Raw genomic sequence first — 14,104 nt, forward strand, 5'->3', positions numbered from 1 at the left:
TCCAGGTATTCTCAGCTGTGGCCACTATGACATTTGGGGCAGGACAGACTTTTATTGTGAGGTTGTCCTGTGCACCACAGGTACTGAGCAACCTCCCTGGTTTCTACCCCCACCAGGCGGCAGCACCCCTTCAAGTTGTAACGACCTAAAACATCTCCATACACTGACAGACATTCCCTGGGGACCTCAAACCTGCCCAAACTTGGTGATAATGTAACTGTTCCATAACTGTCTAAAATGGCAGCTGATAGCTACATAGAGCAATTAAGCATTTGAAATGTGGCTACTATGGCTAAGAAACAAAATTCTTTAACTCCTACATACACTGTGAGAACAAAATGCTTCAGCATGGGAAGTTGAATAGGTATTTGAAAATCATTTGTGATGTTGCTGGGCAATGAAAATTTGGAGAAAAGGGGTATTTAACAAGTCCTGTTTCCAAATATTTAAGGTTCATTCTGACTAGGCATTTGTTAAATTAAAAGGTGAAGTTTAAAAGTGGTAAATTATTGCACAACAGTAGTCTTAACTGAGAATATAAGAATGGTAAATAATTCCTTGAAATAACGGAAAATCCAAACCAGGATTGAAAGAAAACATTTATTGAATCAATACTTTCTTTTTAATATCTACAAGCCAACACTGAACTCACTTTATTCAAGAATGAACACAATGTACAAAACAAAGTATGCTTATATTATAAAAATATGTCAATTTTATCTTTTGGGTGCTGAGCAGAAGTCATTTTAAACAAAATCAAGGCAAACTTGCTCGCTATAATGAAACCGCTATAATTTAGTAACAAAGAGAAAGCTAATATACTCTCAGTATCTTTAAAGGCCCAGGGATAATGCTGCATCAGAAATGCTGATCCTGACACCAGAGTTAACACTTCCACTCTATGCTTGGTGCCTGGATCACGGGAAAGCACCTGTTTTACAGAATGCAGGTCACTGCTAATAGAATCCATGTCATTAGTTAAACCTTCACCCAGTTTCCCTTGCATAACAGTTATGAGGATGTATTTCAACAGTATTAACAGTCTATCCTATTTAATTAGCTTCAATTTTAAAATGCAATCCATTGCTAAGGGGACCAAATGACCTCCCAAGATTTATAATCCCACCTATGAATGTGGGGAAGCTGCCTCCTCCGCACTCCCAAATACCTTCAAGCCTTCCTAAAGGATTTGTGTTCCAGGTTCCTAACTTAGAATTTGTGGTAATTCGTGATTTCACTGGCACCTTCCTTAGCCTGTGCCCTTATACACAGTGTGGGCACTACCTGTGGCGCTGCACAGCCTGCGGCTTTCCACGGAGACTCGCTCCATAGCACATGGAGTATTTTGGTCCTTGGAGAAGCAGAAAAGATAGCAATTGGAAACTCAAATCATGAGTCAGGGAAAGGGGCTGTGGCTCCCTGTACTACTGTTCCAGGACAAGTATAAAAAGTGTACTAATTTCTAAAGTCAAGGCAGAAGTGGACTAAATGGCACCAGTGCTGACGATTTCAGGAAAGCCAGTCCGTCTTAGTCTTAAGAGCTGGCACAGGGCAGTGTCCCTGCAGGCTCTGGTAGATTCCAGGATGCAATATCCACACACTGCATTAGTGACACCAGATGAATTATAGTTTAGAAGTTATTAAACAAATGCTTTTCCTTGACAGATTCTCTCTCTGCTGGAGACTGACACCTCCGAAGGCTCAAAACTAGAAGCACAAGGACTGAGTAATCTGGTGCCCCAAGTACTGCATAAGCGAAATTCCAGAGGAATGGGAAGAAACGCTTTCGTATTTTGCTTCCACAAACCTAATACTTATTCAGTTACCTTTTCGCAAGGACTGAGGACTACGGTGAAGGGAAAGGGGTTAAAAAAGCCAGACGGGAAGATGACCACTGTTCCAATTGCCTAATTCCTCAGCGCTCTGAGCTTTCAATGAAGCCCCATTCACTGCATGAAATGTTAATCTGACCACATGTAGTTAAAATGTAAATCCTGTGTCCAGTTCTAACAAAGATGCAAACCACTCACTGGCTAAATGTTATACCCTTATGGGGAAGGAGAAGCATTTACAGATACAGCTGAAGTAGTTTGTGGAATAAACATATTTGGAACCAAAGCAAAGGTTTTCTCACCAATTCCATAAAGTCATCAGACAGGTGGTTTTCAGTGGCAATGATTCAGCCAGGTCAGCACGCTGCTCTGGCAACTTCCACTGCCCCAAATACGTGGAGTGTGGAAAGGCCACTGAGTCTTCAGTTAGTAGGAGAGGCCAGAAGTTCAACAAACTGCTACCAGACACCATAACATGAAACATAAAATCAAAGCAAGTGACGGATGACAGAACGAGTGCAGAGAAACGAGCCGCTGCTGCTCAGAGCTGGATGGAGGGTGTTAACAACACACGCAGATGCATGGCCGCCCCGCTTACACTCAGAGGTCCTTGCTCTCAATAAATACACTGAACATTTACAACAGAATGAAGGCCTTATGAATGCAAACTTGCCTTGTACTATAATTCTCACTAAATAGACCAAAAAGTTGTATTTCTAATAAGCTACAAGTTACCTTTTTGTGTGACACGGGTGTGACTTGGCACCACAACTAACCTTTCTCTAATAGCAGCAGCATCACCAGCCCACGGGCTCCACACAGCAGCCTCATAAAGCATGCAGATGTCTAGTCTGCTGACATTTCAAGTGAAGAAAAATGATCATTGTGCTTGTGGGTCTCATACCTTCCAAAATATACATAAATGGTGACATAATAGCAGGTCCTTGCTTACCAATAAAATCATAAGGCAGGTAGAAAGAGAAATGTTTAAAATAAAAAAATGCAAAATAGTGCTAGCATTCACAGAAAAGATCATGCTAAAGTCAGATCCATGTTGATACAAATTAAAATTATAGCCACAATCTAAGAACTCTGTCCAGGAGTGAAAGGCATGCAGCCAGCTGAAGGAGATGCAGGGTTCGTCCGACAGTAGCTTCTTGGCAGAACAGTACGTCTCACTGGAGGGTCACAACAGGATGGACAAGACACCATCACACTTCTCTTTTGTTATTGAAAAGAAAAGAAAAGCAATCACACAATAATTCAAGAATAATAGAGAAAACAGAAATTCACAATGACCTATAAAACCAAACGAAAAATCCAAATTATTTTTACACTTTTAGGGGTTCATCCTTTTTAAAAGTTGATAAAAGATTCATCAACAGCACAGTGTTAAATATAAAATTACTTCACTACATGTAGGATTGTGTGCATCAATATTCATTGTTTAAAGGACACGTGAGTTTTGTCCTGTCACCCAAATCTCAAAGCCTCCCAATCAGATGTTTTAATGCATTTAAAGTTCTTCATGAGGGAAAGAGCAACCTAAAACTAATATTCAAACTGCGGCAATGCCTATGACCATCACTTAACATTTAGCCAAGTAAAATAGTTCTGCCTTTTGTTCCCAATTTTTTTAAAAAAAGAAAACCAAAATACAGTTGACCCTTGAACAACATGGGGGTTGGGGCACTGACACCCCCCTCCCCACACCACTGAAAATCTGTGTATAACTTTGACTTTCCCTCAAACTTAAATACTAATAGCCTACCGTTGACCAGAAGCCTTACCAGTAAGTCGATTGACACACATTTTGTATTACTGTATTCTTCAAGTTAGCGAGAGAAAATGTTAAGTCATAGGGAGGAAAAAATACATTTACAGTATTTGCTGGGAAAAAAATCCACGTACAAGTGGACCTGTGCAGTTCAAACCCGTGTTGTTCAAGGGTCAACTATATATATCTCTTAACCCCAATACCTAATTAAGGCCGTCTACGTTGTCAGCTGGCCATGTCTGAGCCTGGGGTACTCACTGGAGAAGGGATGGGGCTATCCTGCCTTCGTGTCCACAAGCTGCATCTGCACACTAGCAGACATTCCACCCCCGTAGCCTCCTTTGGACTGCATTTGGTTCTGAATGGAGCTAACCTAAAACAGGACAAAAGTCAGGAAGTAAGGCCAACACAACTAAGTGATTCTTGTCTCAACATTTTGGTTACTTTTTTCAGAAGGGTACTATTCTATAGAAAAAATCTATAATCGATTTTTAAAGATAAAATTTTTCTGATTGTAAGGGTGCAGATATTGAGGCTAGTAATTAAAACATTTTTTTGCTACAACTCCTCTACAAAAAATAAAAATCATTTTCGTAATTCACAAGGCACTTGGTAACATTTCAAAAGAAGTAAAAAGAATATAAATCAGCCCTGGTCAGTGTGGCTTGGCTGAGCACATACCCAGTTTGCAGGTTCAATCCCCAGTTGGGGTGAGTACGCGAGGCAACCAATTGATGCTTCCCCCTCACATTGATGTTTCTCTCTCCCCCTCTAAAGTAAAAAAATTTTTAAAAGGATACAAATCAACTCAGCTTTCAGTTCTTCAACCTTAGATATCTTAGTTTACATACATCTCACATATATGATCACCTCAATTACTTAGAATTTTTCAGAAACAAAAATAAAATTGGACCACTAAATTGTAAGTCTATGTGGTAAAATTTACACACCTGATACAGTCTTAATATAATCTAATAAACTAGAAAGACACTGAGAATCCAAAGCCTTGGGCTCGAGTCCAGAATTACTTATTATTATTGTAACTCTGATAAACTAGTTACCCTCTCAGAATATCAGGCCTCTTACTGGTAAAATGGTTAATATGATCATCTCTGCTAACTGCATTACTGTGCTATTCCTGATAGATTGTGAGACATAAATACTGGGATATTTTCTCTCTTTGCTGAAACAAAAGCACAAAGTTATTTGCAAGTTGTGCGGTGCTCTTAGTGTGTCATTAGTCCAATCTTACTACTGTCAGTCAGGAGCAGTGAGGATGGGAGACTCAAGCCAGTGTGCTAGAGGAGGGAGCCCTGAGGTGCTGGCCTAACCCTGAAGAGCCAGCACACCCGCTACAAGGTAGCTCATAGGTGTTCCAGGCTTACTTAAAAACAGTCTATCATTTTACATGATTCCATGGAGATTCTTTTTCCTCCAAAAGTGAATTCAATTTCAAACTAAAGGATGGGGACTGATTCTGTTTGGGTGACTCTGGACATAAAATATTTTAACACAATAGGGCGATACTATAAAAAGGGTCACAGAAACCTTTTCTAGCAAGAAGTTAGTATGAAAGACAGTCTCGGGAAGAAAAGGGGAAGAGAAACTACAAGTCACTTGACCAATGATCCAGTGTGGCCTCTTCACATGCATCAAGCCATGGTCCTAATTCCAGCTGCTCAGGTCTTAGGATGGACAAACTTAAGAGAAAATATTTCCTTGGATAAACAGCATGTCTATTTGTGGTTCTGTCTTAGTTGCACTATTATTGCACAGGAGAACAGAATTTTCTCACGGAATCTGGCTTCTACAAGTTAGAACTATCAATGATAGTTCAGGAAAGGGATTTCACAACACCCAGCCTACAGAACTTGGAGCTGGGGGGCCGCAGGGGGCTGCATATGGCTTTAGAAGCGGCAACACGCTAATATAAGCAATGACTAAGAAAGGCTTATTAAGTTCTAAAGGGCTAAAATACTTCATAAAAATTCCACTTCTGTAAGCAGAAGGCTGCCCGAGACTGCAGGGTAGACCCTCCCTCAGCCCCGCTGACCCTGCACTCAGCTGAAGAGACAGATGGGGATGCGCTGCACGGACAGCAAGTGACAGAGCTACACACACCTATGACAGGCTTGCGGAGACAATGCCAGATGGGAATCTTAAAGGAAACTCTGAACTGTGCATAAACAAGATTTTAGAAGTTAATACCATGAACTAAACATTTCATTTGTCCTATACAGAGTTTTTAAAAACCTGAAGTGGGGAAGACATTTGTTGATAAGATATTAAAATTCATCACATATAGTAAGTTTGAAACCATGCGTTCTACTTCTCTGTATTAGAATAACCGTATTAACAAGTCGCAGGTTCCCATTTAGTCTTTCTCGGTAACACATGCTGATCTGAGAAGCAAAGCCCCTGCGTTACTTGGACAGCAGCCTGACTTCTTCCACAGCCACGAACGGCAGCTGAGTGAAACAGCACTTTTCCCACTGATTTAAAAACAAGCTGTTTCCTTTCACAGAAGATACAAATGTCATTCCTTTGCTTACCTAGTAACTGAACTGACAGGCCTGTTTGCTGTATCCAGGATACTGACCTACCTATTTTTAAAGTTTGTTCTCTTGTTAAGTCTTTTGTTAACGCTGTCCAGTGAGTGAATATATACAACTGATCATAATTTTGTGTTTATAAAAGCCTATGACTTTCCGGGTCTAAATGCTTTAGGGATCATTTAGACATCTGTTTACTGTAGATACCGGAAAGAGGCTCTCGACAATGGCTTGTTTCAGGGCAAGAGTGAGGCAGAGCCCTGATTCTTTAAAAATCCCTCAGTTGGTGGTGCATCTAGTATCTTGCACTGTTTTTCTCTTAGATAAAATTAAGGAGTAAGAGAGTTCAGATAATTAAAGTCTATTCTGAAATTCGCTGAAATCTCTATAAAAGACAGCCAATAGATCTTTTTTACTTCTGATTCTTCCCAACTTACTGCCAAATCCTTTAAAGTATATATTCAGCCCTGTCAAGTCTGGCTCAGTGGTTGGCGCGTCAGCCTGCGGAACAAAGGGTCTTGGGTTCAATTCCTAGTCCAGGGCACGTACCTCGGTTGCAAGTTCGATCTCTGGCGCCAGTTGGGGCTCATGCAGGAAGCAACCAATTGATGTCTCTCTCCCCCTCCCTCCCTTCCACTCTAAAAATCAATGGAAAAAATATCCTTGGGTGAGGATTAAAAAAATGGTAAGTATGTATTCAGGAGAAAGGTAGCTATTAAGAGTTTAGTACTGAAATAGAAACAAGTAGGTAACTTGACAAACTAGATGAGAGATTACTTTTTCACTGGTCACTTTATTCTCTATGTTGACATTATGTATGTATGTTTGATGTCTACAAAGGCATCTAGCGTAGTGTAACATTAAAAACATATACACCTGCGCCTCAAGGCCTCATCGGCATGTCCCACCAATATACTTACTGAATTCATTCCACTGAACAGGTCTCCTGATCCAACATGAGCTGTGTGTACAAAGTTTGTTGGCTCTCCAATCATACTTCGGTCAATCCGACGACGCCTTTTCTGAAATATGAGAACAATATGTTGAGAAAATGATCTAATTAACAAAACACTTATTCTGATGGATGTATATATTATGGACTTTGCTTAATAATATAATAAATTTGCCCAGGAGGCCTGGCTGGTGTGGCTCCATTGGTTGGAGCATCATCCCATACGCCTAAAGGTCACGGGTTCAATTCCTGGTCAGGGTACATGCCCAGGTTGCAGGTTCAATCCTTCGTGCATATGGGAGGAAACCACTGATGTTTCTCACATGGATGTCTGTCTCTCTCTTCTTCCATGTCCCTTTCTCTCTCTAAAATCAAATTTTTTTTAAATGTCCTCTAGTGAGGATAAAAAAAAATTTGCCCAGGACACAAAACTACCTGAATCTTGGTCTCCTACAAGTTGTGATAAAATTTCCAAGACAATATATGCACAAAAAATGATGGGTAAAGCAAAATAATTAGGTTGTTATTTAGAACTTAAAATAGATGATTTGGTCTAGCTTTGGCCATCACTATATAAGTAACCATTTAAGTTTTACTCTTTAAAAAAAGAGAAATATAAAATTATCATCAGTGACCATTAATGTTAGCAAATACACTGTTATTTAAATACAGCATTCCGCACCATACTCATTCTGAGCACAACTTTTCAGTGATGTTAAAACAGCCCCAAGTTTTCCATGACTGTAGATACTGGGATCTAACTGGGAGGGGCCGGTGTGCTGGCTTAGTGGTCTAATCCCAGCTCCGCTCACCCGTTTACTTCCCTTTCAACAGTACCCTCCTGAAATTGCAGTCTGCTTCAAAACTAAAGCAAGTTATGTTTGAACTTGTTGGATAAGTCTGCCTTTGAACATAATATTTTATGTCTATCTCCTGAAATGCTGGTATGATCTGATAAATCCTAAAAAGGTATCATGACAGACCCAGGTGACAGCTTCTCAAGATTTGCATGTGATTTTCTACAAAGTTACAAAAGCAGGAAAGTTCACGCATTAGTTTTAGGAGCCAGTGTGGATCATTCTGTTCGTCCTCTAGCTTTTGTTGCTGCAGATCAGAATTGCAAGATGGTGTCTGCCAGGCTGCACCTTTCCCAAAGCTTCCCAGTATGCAGGGGGCCGCCTGGCTCAGCCCGAGGCCTTCTCAGGGTAAGATCTACTTCCAGGCCACTAGGATTCTGATCATCCTTGTTCTGTGAACACACAGAGGCATTGCTTCCTCCGGAAGGGTGTCTGGAGCTTAGCAGAGGCCACACTTGGCCCACATCTCCATGTTAAGTGATTTATTCTGTTGAGTCACTGCAGGAAGGTACTGGGAGAGCAGTCACCATGGTGCATTCAGGCCACCACCCATCCTACCCTGAAATGTTTCTTGAAAGAATGAATGGATTCGATTGTGAATCAATATGCTTGTGAAAGAGGAGTATTAATATACACTCACAAATACAATAACACACATTCTCAATACTGAGGATGTTCAAAAGCAGAGGACTAAACTGATTTTTCAAGAGACTGACTCTCACACTGAAAAGCAAAGGACAGAAGATTCAACTTATATCATAATGATTATTAGGTAATTAATTTATAAAACTGAAAACAGTATTTTTAAACTTGATCTTTACTGAGTTGGGAGTCAAACTTTTCCTTTCATATTGGAAGGTTTCTTCATGCCTTCTCTAATCTCACCTCGATTTTAATGTTAAAAGTAGAGCTTTCAGTCCTTCCTTCCTGAAGGCTAGAAGGAGCACAGCTCTTAAAGCAGGGAAACAATCACATTGGTTTTAAAAGGCTCGCCCAGCCGGCGTGACTCAGTTGGTTCAGCATCGTCTCATGAACCAGGTCACTGGTTCAATTCCTGGTCAGGGCACATGCCCAGGTTTTAAGTTTGATCCCCAGTAGGGGGCATGCAGGAGGGAGGCAGACTATCTTTCTCTCTCTTTCTCTCTCTCTCCCCCTCCCTCCCTCCCTCTCTGAAATCAGTTAAAAACATTTTTTATTTTTAAAAAAACTACTCCATGACAGCTGCAGGTGGAAAGCAGGCTGGAGGGGCCAAACTAAGTTATAACGTTGGTGAAAAGAAATTAGATTCAACTAATAGCAGAGATGGAAAGAGGTGGATAGATTCAAGAAGTGTTCAGCAGGTAAAATCAACAGTACTTGCTTTGGGCTGGATTTGGGGCCTGAACGAGAGGCAAAAGTTAAGGGAGATGCAGGTTTCAGATCCGAGCAACATGTGCAGTTCCTTGGGTTAGGTCATCCAGCAGGAGGACCAGGCTCTAGGAAGAGGAAAGACTCAGTCTAAGACACACTGAGTTTTAGGGACCAGGGAGCCATCCAAGTGAATTTATCCAGAGGGACAGTGGATATATGGAAACAGTTCTGAAAGGCGAACGTGGAGATAAGAAATCAAGTCACCAGCATCATAAAAAGCTGCACATTGAGACTTCCTAGGAAGTGCACAGAGGAACCCACTTAAGGTTGGGTGGAGGAAAATAAACCATCACAGAAGGTCAAAAAGAAACATCCTGAAGTTAGGAGGAACAACAGGTGTCTTCTTGAAAGTATTAAGAGTGAGAAGGCAACACAGCTGAAAGCTGGTGAGGGCACCAGCAGACGGAGACAGGTGCGCCGGACGTGGCCGCACAAAGCGAGCACCTCGGAGTGTCCAGGAGGGGGGAAACGGAGAGGCCAAGCAGACCGCTGAAGGAAAGTCTGACCTGGGCGGAGAGGAAGACGGCAAGAGTGAAGGGAGGAGAGGAAATTAGGTCAGATGGTCAGACTGAATTTTTTCCCTTGAAGATGAGAAAGATTTGATTATGCTTAATTTCTAATGAGGTAGATCGAGTAAAAGGAGAGACAGAAGGTAAAGAAAAATAAAGGATTATCAGCATTATAAGGTGACAGAAAAGGCTGAAAGGCCGAGGTGTCCCTAAGACATTCTCAATGAACCAAAAGCCTAGATGCTGAATGTAAGTAAATATTTTAAAGTTAAAAAATGTGCTATTTCCCAGGCACACGTAGGCATTTAGAGAATGGAGCACTTTCTTGGTGTGCTGTGTTAGGGTGAGAGAGACAAGATTTAAATCATGGGCAAACGAGGGGAATTCCAGAGCAGCCTCTGCAGAGAAAAACAGGAAGTGGCGCGCTCGGCTGCAATCTGTGCTAACTGTCATCAGGAGCAGCGTCACTGATTTTCCTGGAAACATACTTTCTTTATAAGGAACTTTATTAAGAATGTCAACTGTCTAATTCTTGCCATCCTTAAAATATTGTGTAAAGATGGGGGGAGGGGAGGGAAAATGTCTTTTCCCATGAGATTTCTACATAATTACTTGCCATCACAGTAAGATCATTATTAAAGATAATGAACCAATAACTTAGAGTAGATGCAAGGGGAGGAATTAAAAAGGTAAGTGCCACTGAGTGAACATGTCTGCATCCTCATGCGAACAAGCCAACTATAAAAGCACACTTATAGGACAATGGGGAAATTTAAAAACTGGATGTTAGATGGTAATAAGGAACTATGTTAAATTTACTCTGGGACATGGCAATAATACCACAGTAAAAATAAATGAACTGATATATTGACTACAACATGATGAATCTCAATTATGCTGAGTGAAACGGCACAAAGAGCTCGTTTATAGAAAGTGCAAACTAGTATATGGTGACAGAAAGCACATGGGGGGGGCTGCCTGGGGGAGTGTACGGGGGTGAGGAAGAGAAGGATTACAAAGATGCCCAAAAACTCCAGGGGGGTGATAGATTTGTCCACTATCTCGATTGTGGTGGTGGCTTTGTGGACATATGTCCAAATTTATCAAATTGTACACTTTAAATATGTGCTGTTTATTATATGTCAGCCATGACTCATTAAAGCTGTTTAGATGTCAGAGATACATACTGAAATATTTTGGATACAATGTGATATCTGGATGTGTTTTAAAGTCCCCAATGGCGGGGTTAGGGGGTACAAGTGAAACAACATGGCTCCATCATTACCGTTGAAGCTGGTGCTACATACACTTCGGAGTGAGAGGGGGCATTTCTTTTCCCTTTATGTTTGTATATATTTGATAATTTTCCTAATAAGTTTCTTAAAAGACCTGTTAATTCATGTAGTTTCCTCCTACTCTTAAATTTTACATAAAACATATGTATTGTGCACTAGTAAAAATGGTGTGACTAATTCCATTCGTATGAAAAATGAACAATTTCATGTCCTATTTCCATTAGAACTTAATCTTGCCCTCATTCTTTCGAATGCCTTACAATTCTAAAATCATTCCCTACTCACCTCCTGTCCTCTTCCCAAAACTATTAGAAAATATACTTTAAGGTTTTCGTGGAGGGGTTTTAATCCTCACAGAGGATTTTTTTTTTTTCCCATTGCTTTTTGGAGAGAGTGGAAGGGAGGGGGAGAGGGAGAAACACTGATGTGAGAGACACATTGACCTGACCTGGTTGCCTCCACTATGTGCCCTGACCAGGGATCAAGCCCACAACAGAGGTACATGCCCCTGCCCGGAATCGAACCCTGAACCCTTCAGTCCATGGGCTGCCATTCTAACAACCATTGAAAATACACTGAAGGCCCAAAGAGCAATATACAGATTTTATAACACAGAAACACACACCTGAAACCTATATGTTCATATAACCATTGTCACCCCAATAACATTGTTAAAAATAAAAATAAAAACAAAAACACTGCAGAGCTACCAATTAACATACAACTAGCTACAATATCAATTTGGTTTATATATTCCTTCATGCACTTACAAGTTCCTTTTTGAAAATGAAACAACCCAAATAAAACAAAATGGCTTAAACAATAAGGTCCAGTGGCAAGGGACTCAGTGCCTGCAGAGGTACCACCCCATTTCTCTGCTCTGCCCTCCACTCTCCTCCTCATGTGAATGTCAGTCTCAGGCTGGTAGCAACAGAGCTGCCTCAAGTCTAGCCTTCCATCTGTGTGACGACACACAGAGAAGTAGCTCTTAATTGAAAACAAGGCAAATTTCCCCTGAGGTCTCCACAGAACTCAGCTGAGTCCTATGCCAGTCTCTAACCAACCCCTCTCACCCAAAGAATGTCTTACTTGGGCCACACTCTTGAACCCAATCCCTGCACAGGGACAGGAGACTCCTGTGACTGGCACAGAGCCTAATCAGGGATCACCTTGAGCACAAGGGTCCTCTGCTCAAACCTCGCGGCTCCTATGGAATGGGAATGGGGCGGAGCCAGTGCAGAATGGATGCTGTGGTTACAATAATGCCCATCATGGCAACTATTACAAGATTTAAACATTACGAGGCAAATAGTTTTAAAACTAAGAATGTACAATTCAGAGAAAGGATTGGTCTGTGGTTATTCTTCCAACAGGTCTTTCTCTGGTTCCCCATTAATTTATCTACTTTTATCTGTGTAAGCTGGTGATCTCCAGCATATCCAAAGTCCCTTTTCTTCCCTCTTCCATGTCTTCACTTTATTAACTCTATGCTGATGACCAGTAAATCTATTTTCTCTTTTCTGGGCTTTGGACTATATATTCAACTGCTTACCAGATACCATCATGTGACTATTGAGAGGATACTCAATTTCCTATGTCCAAAACTGGACGCATAGCCCTGCTCCTGTAACCCTTCCTCCTCTTCATTCCGTTTTGGTAAACACTTCTCCCAGTTTTCAAGCCACATCTGAGGGCTATTCCTCCTCTTCCTCCCTCAGACCAGCACATCAAATCAGCATCGCATCCTGGGGATGCAACCTTCACCCTCCCCATCGCCGTGTCACTGCCACAGCCTTCTGTCAAGTCCCTGTCTCCTTGCACCTAGATCATGGCAGTAGCCCCCTAACTTAATTGCTTTCACTTTTACAAACTTCTACCTCCTCCCAGTATTCTTCACCCTGTTACCTAAATATACCTTTCTAAAATACAAAACTGATCATATGTCATTCACCCATTTAAAAACCCTCAATGGCTTTCCAAAACTTTGAGGATAAATTCAAAAAGCCATAGCCTATGAAGTCCTGTTAATCACTCCAACCTCATCTTTTACTACTTCCTTCCCTGCACTCTAAGCTTTCATCTGGGACTTACAGTTCCCTAAATAAACTCTCACTTCTCTGCCCCTGCCTGGAAGACTCTTTCTGACTGCTCCTTAATCTGACTCAGGCCTTCCTTCTAGTCTGGGCTTAGCTGCTCCTTCTCTGTGCTTCTCAGAGCACCTGTAGTCACCTCTACCAAAGTAAAAGTTCATCTCTCGCCAAATATAAACTGTCCACTGGATGGACAGTATGCTCCTATACAGCACCATACATGGCCCACAGCAATTCATCAACAAACTGTTTTTGAATGAATCAATTTATGAATGTACAAACATTACATTCACAAAGTTTTTAGGGCTTAATTTTTCAAACACATTTTTTGCGGCAATATAAATAGCCCACCTCCCTCACATTTTCAGAATAATTACTGAACATAGCCTCTAGAAAAACAATCATTGCCTAATCACTTAAAAATTAAAACTTCCTCTAAGACTATTTTCTGGGCAGCTTAGTGTGCAAACATACTACCCAGGAGCAAATTAAGGCCAGGTCCCCCAGGGCAAGCAACAGGATAGTACATCCTGAAGTAGTCCTAGAAATGAAGAGAGGGTGAATGAAGAATGAAGCGCCTGCCACCTTGGGGAGGGACAAAAGCTGGTACTTTCAGACAATAAGACAGCCATCCCTTACACCAATGTGGCCTAGGCTAATGAAAGGCTGAAAGAGAAACACATGCTACTGGCTTACCTTTGTGACCTGGAAAAAGTCCACTGAGCTGTAAAACTGAATTCCCTCCTGTGAATTACATCAAACAAGCCCACAACTACCACACTGTGTCCAGCACCCAGGAAATACCCAGAGGCCTCACAGGGTGTTTTCAA

The 14,104-nt window shown here is 41.3% G+C and overlaps 1 protein-coding gene across 6 annotated transcripts in view; it reads right to left on the reverse strand.

Annotated features, from left to right (window-relative positions):
* Positions 1-586: 586 nt before the first annotated feature.
* Positions 587-14,104, reverse strand: part of CDC42SE2 (CDC42 small effector 2) — a 93,698-nt gene continuing 80,180 nt past the window's right edge. For 3 of the 6 annotated variants that reach the window (XM_081135090.1, XM_081135092.1, XM_081135091.1), the window contains 3 exons: positions 7,082-7,183; positions 3,868-3,982; positions 587-3,053 (listed from right to left, as the gene is read on the reverse strand). In XM_081135090.1, coding sequence (XP_080991216.1) covers positions 3,884-3,982; positions 7,082-7,183 — 201 coding nt within the window. In that variant the 3' untranslated portion in view covers positions 587-3,053; positions 3,868-3,883. The remainder of the gene's footprint in view (positions 3,054-3,867; positions 3,983-7,081; positions 7,184-14,104) is intronic. The other 3 variants (XM_081135089.1, XM_081135087.1, XM_081135088.1) reach the window with 1 other exon arrangement.

Source organism: Miniopterus schreibersii (assembly GCF_964146895.1).
Source record: "Miniopterus schreibersii genome assembly, chromosome: 4".
In the NCBI taxonomy this organism is placed as follows: Eukaryota; Metazoa; Chordata; class Mammalia; order Chiroptera; family Miniopteridae; genus Miniopterus; species Miniopterus schreibersii.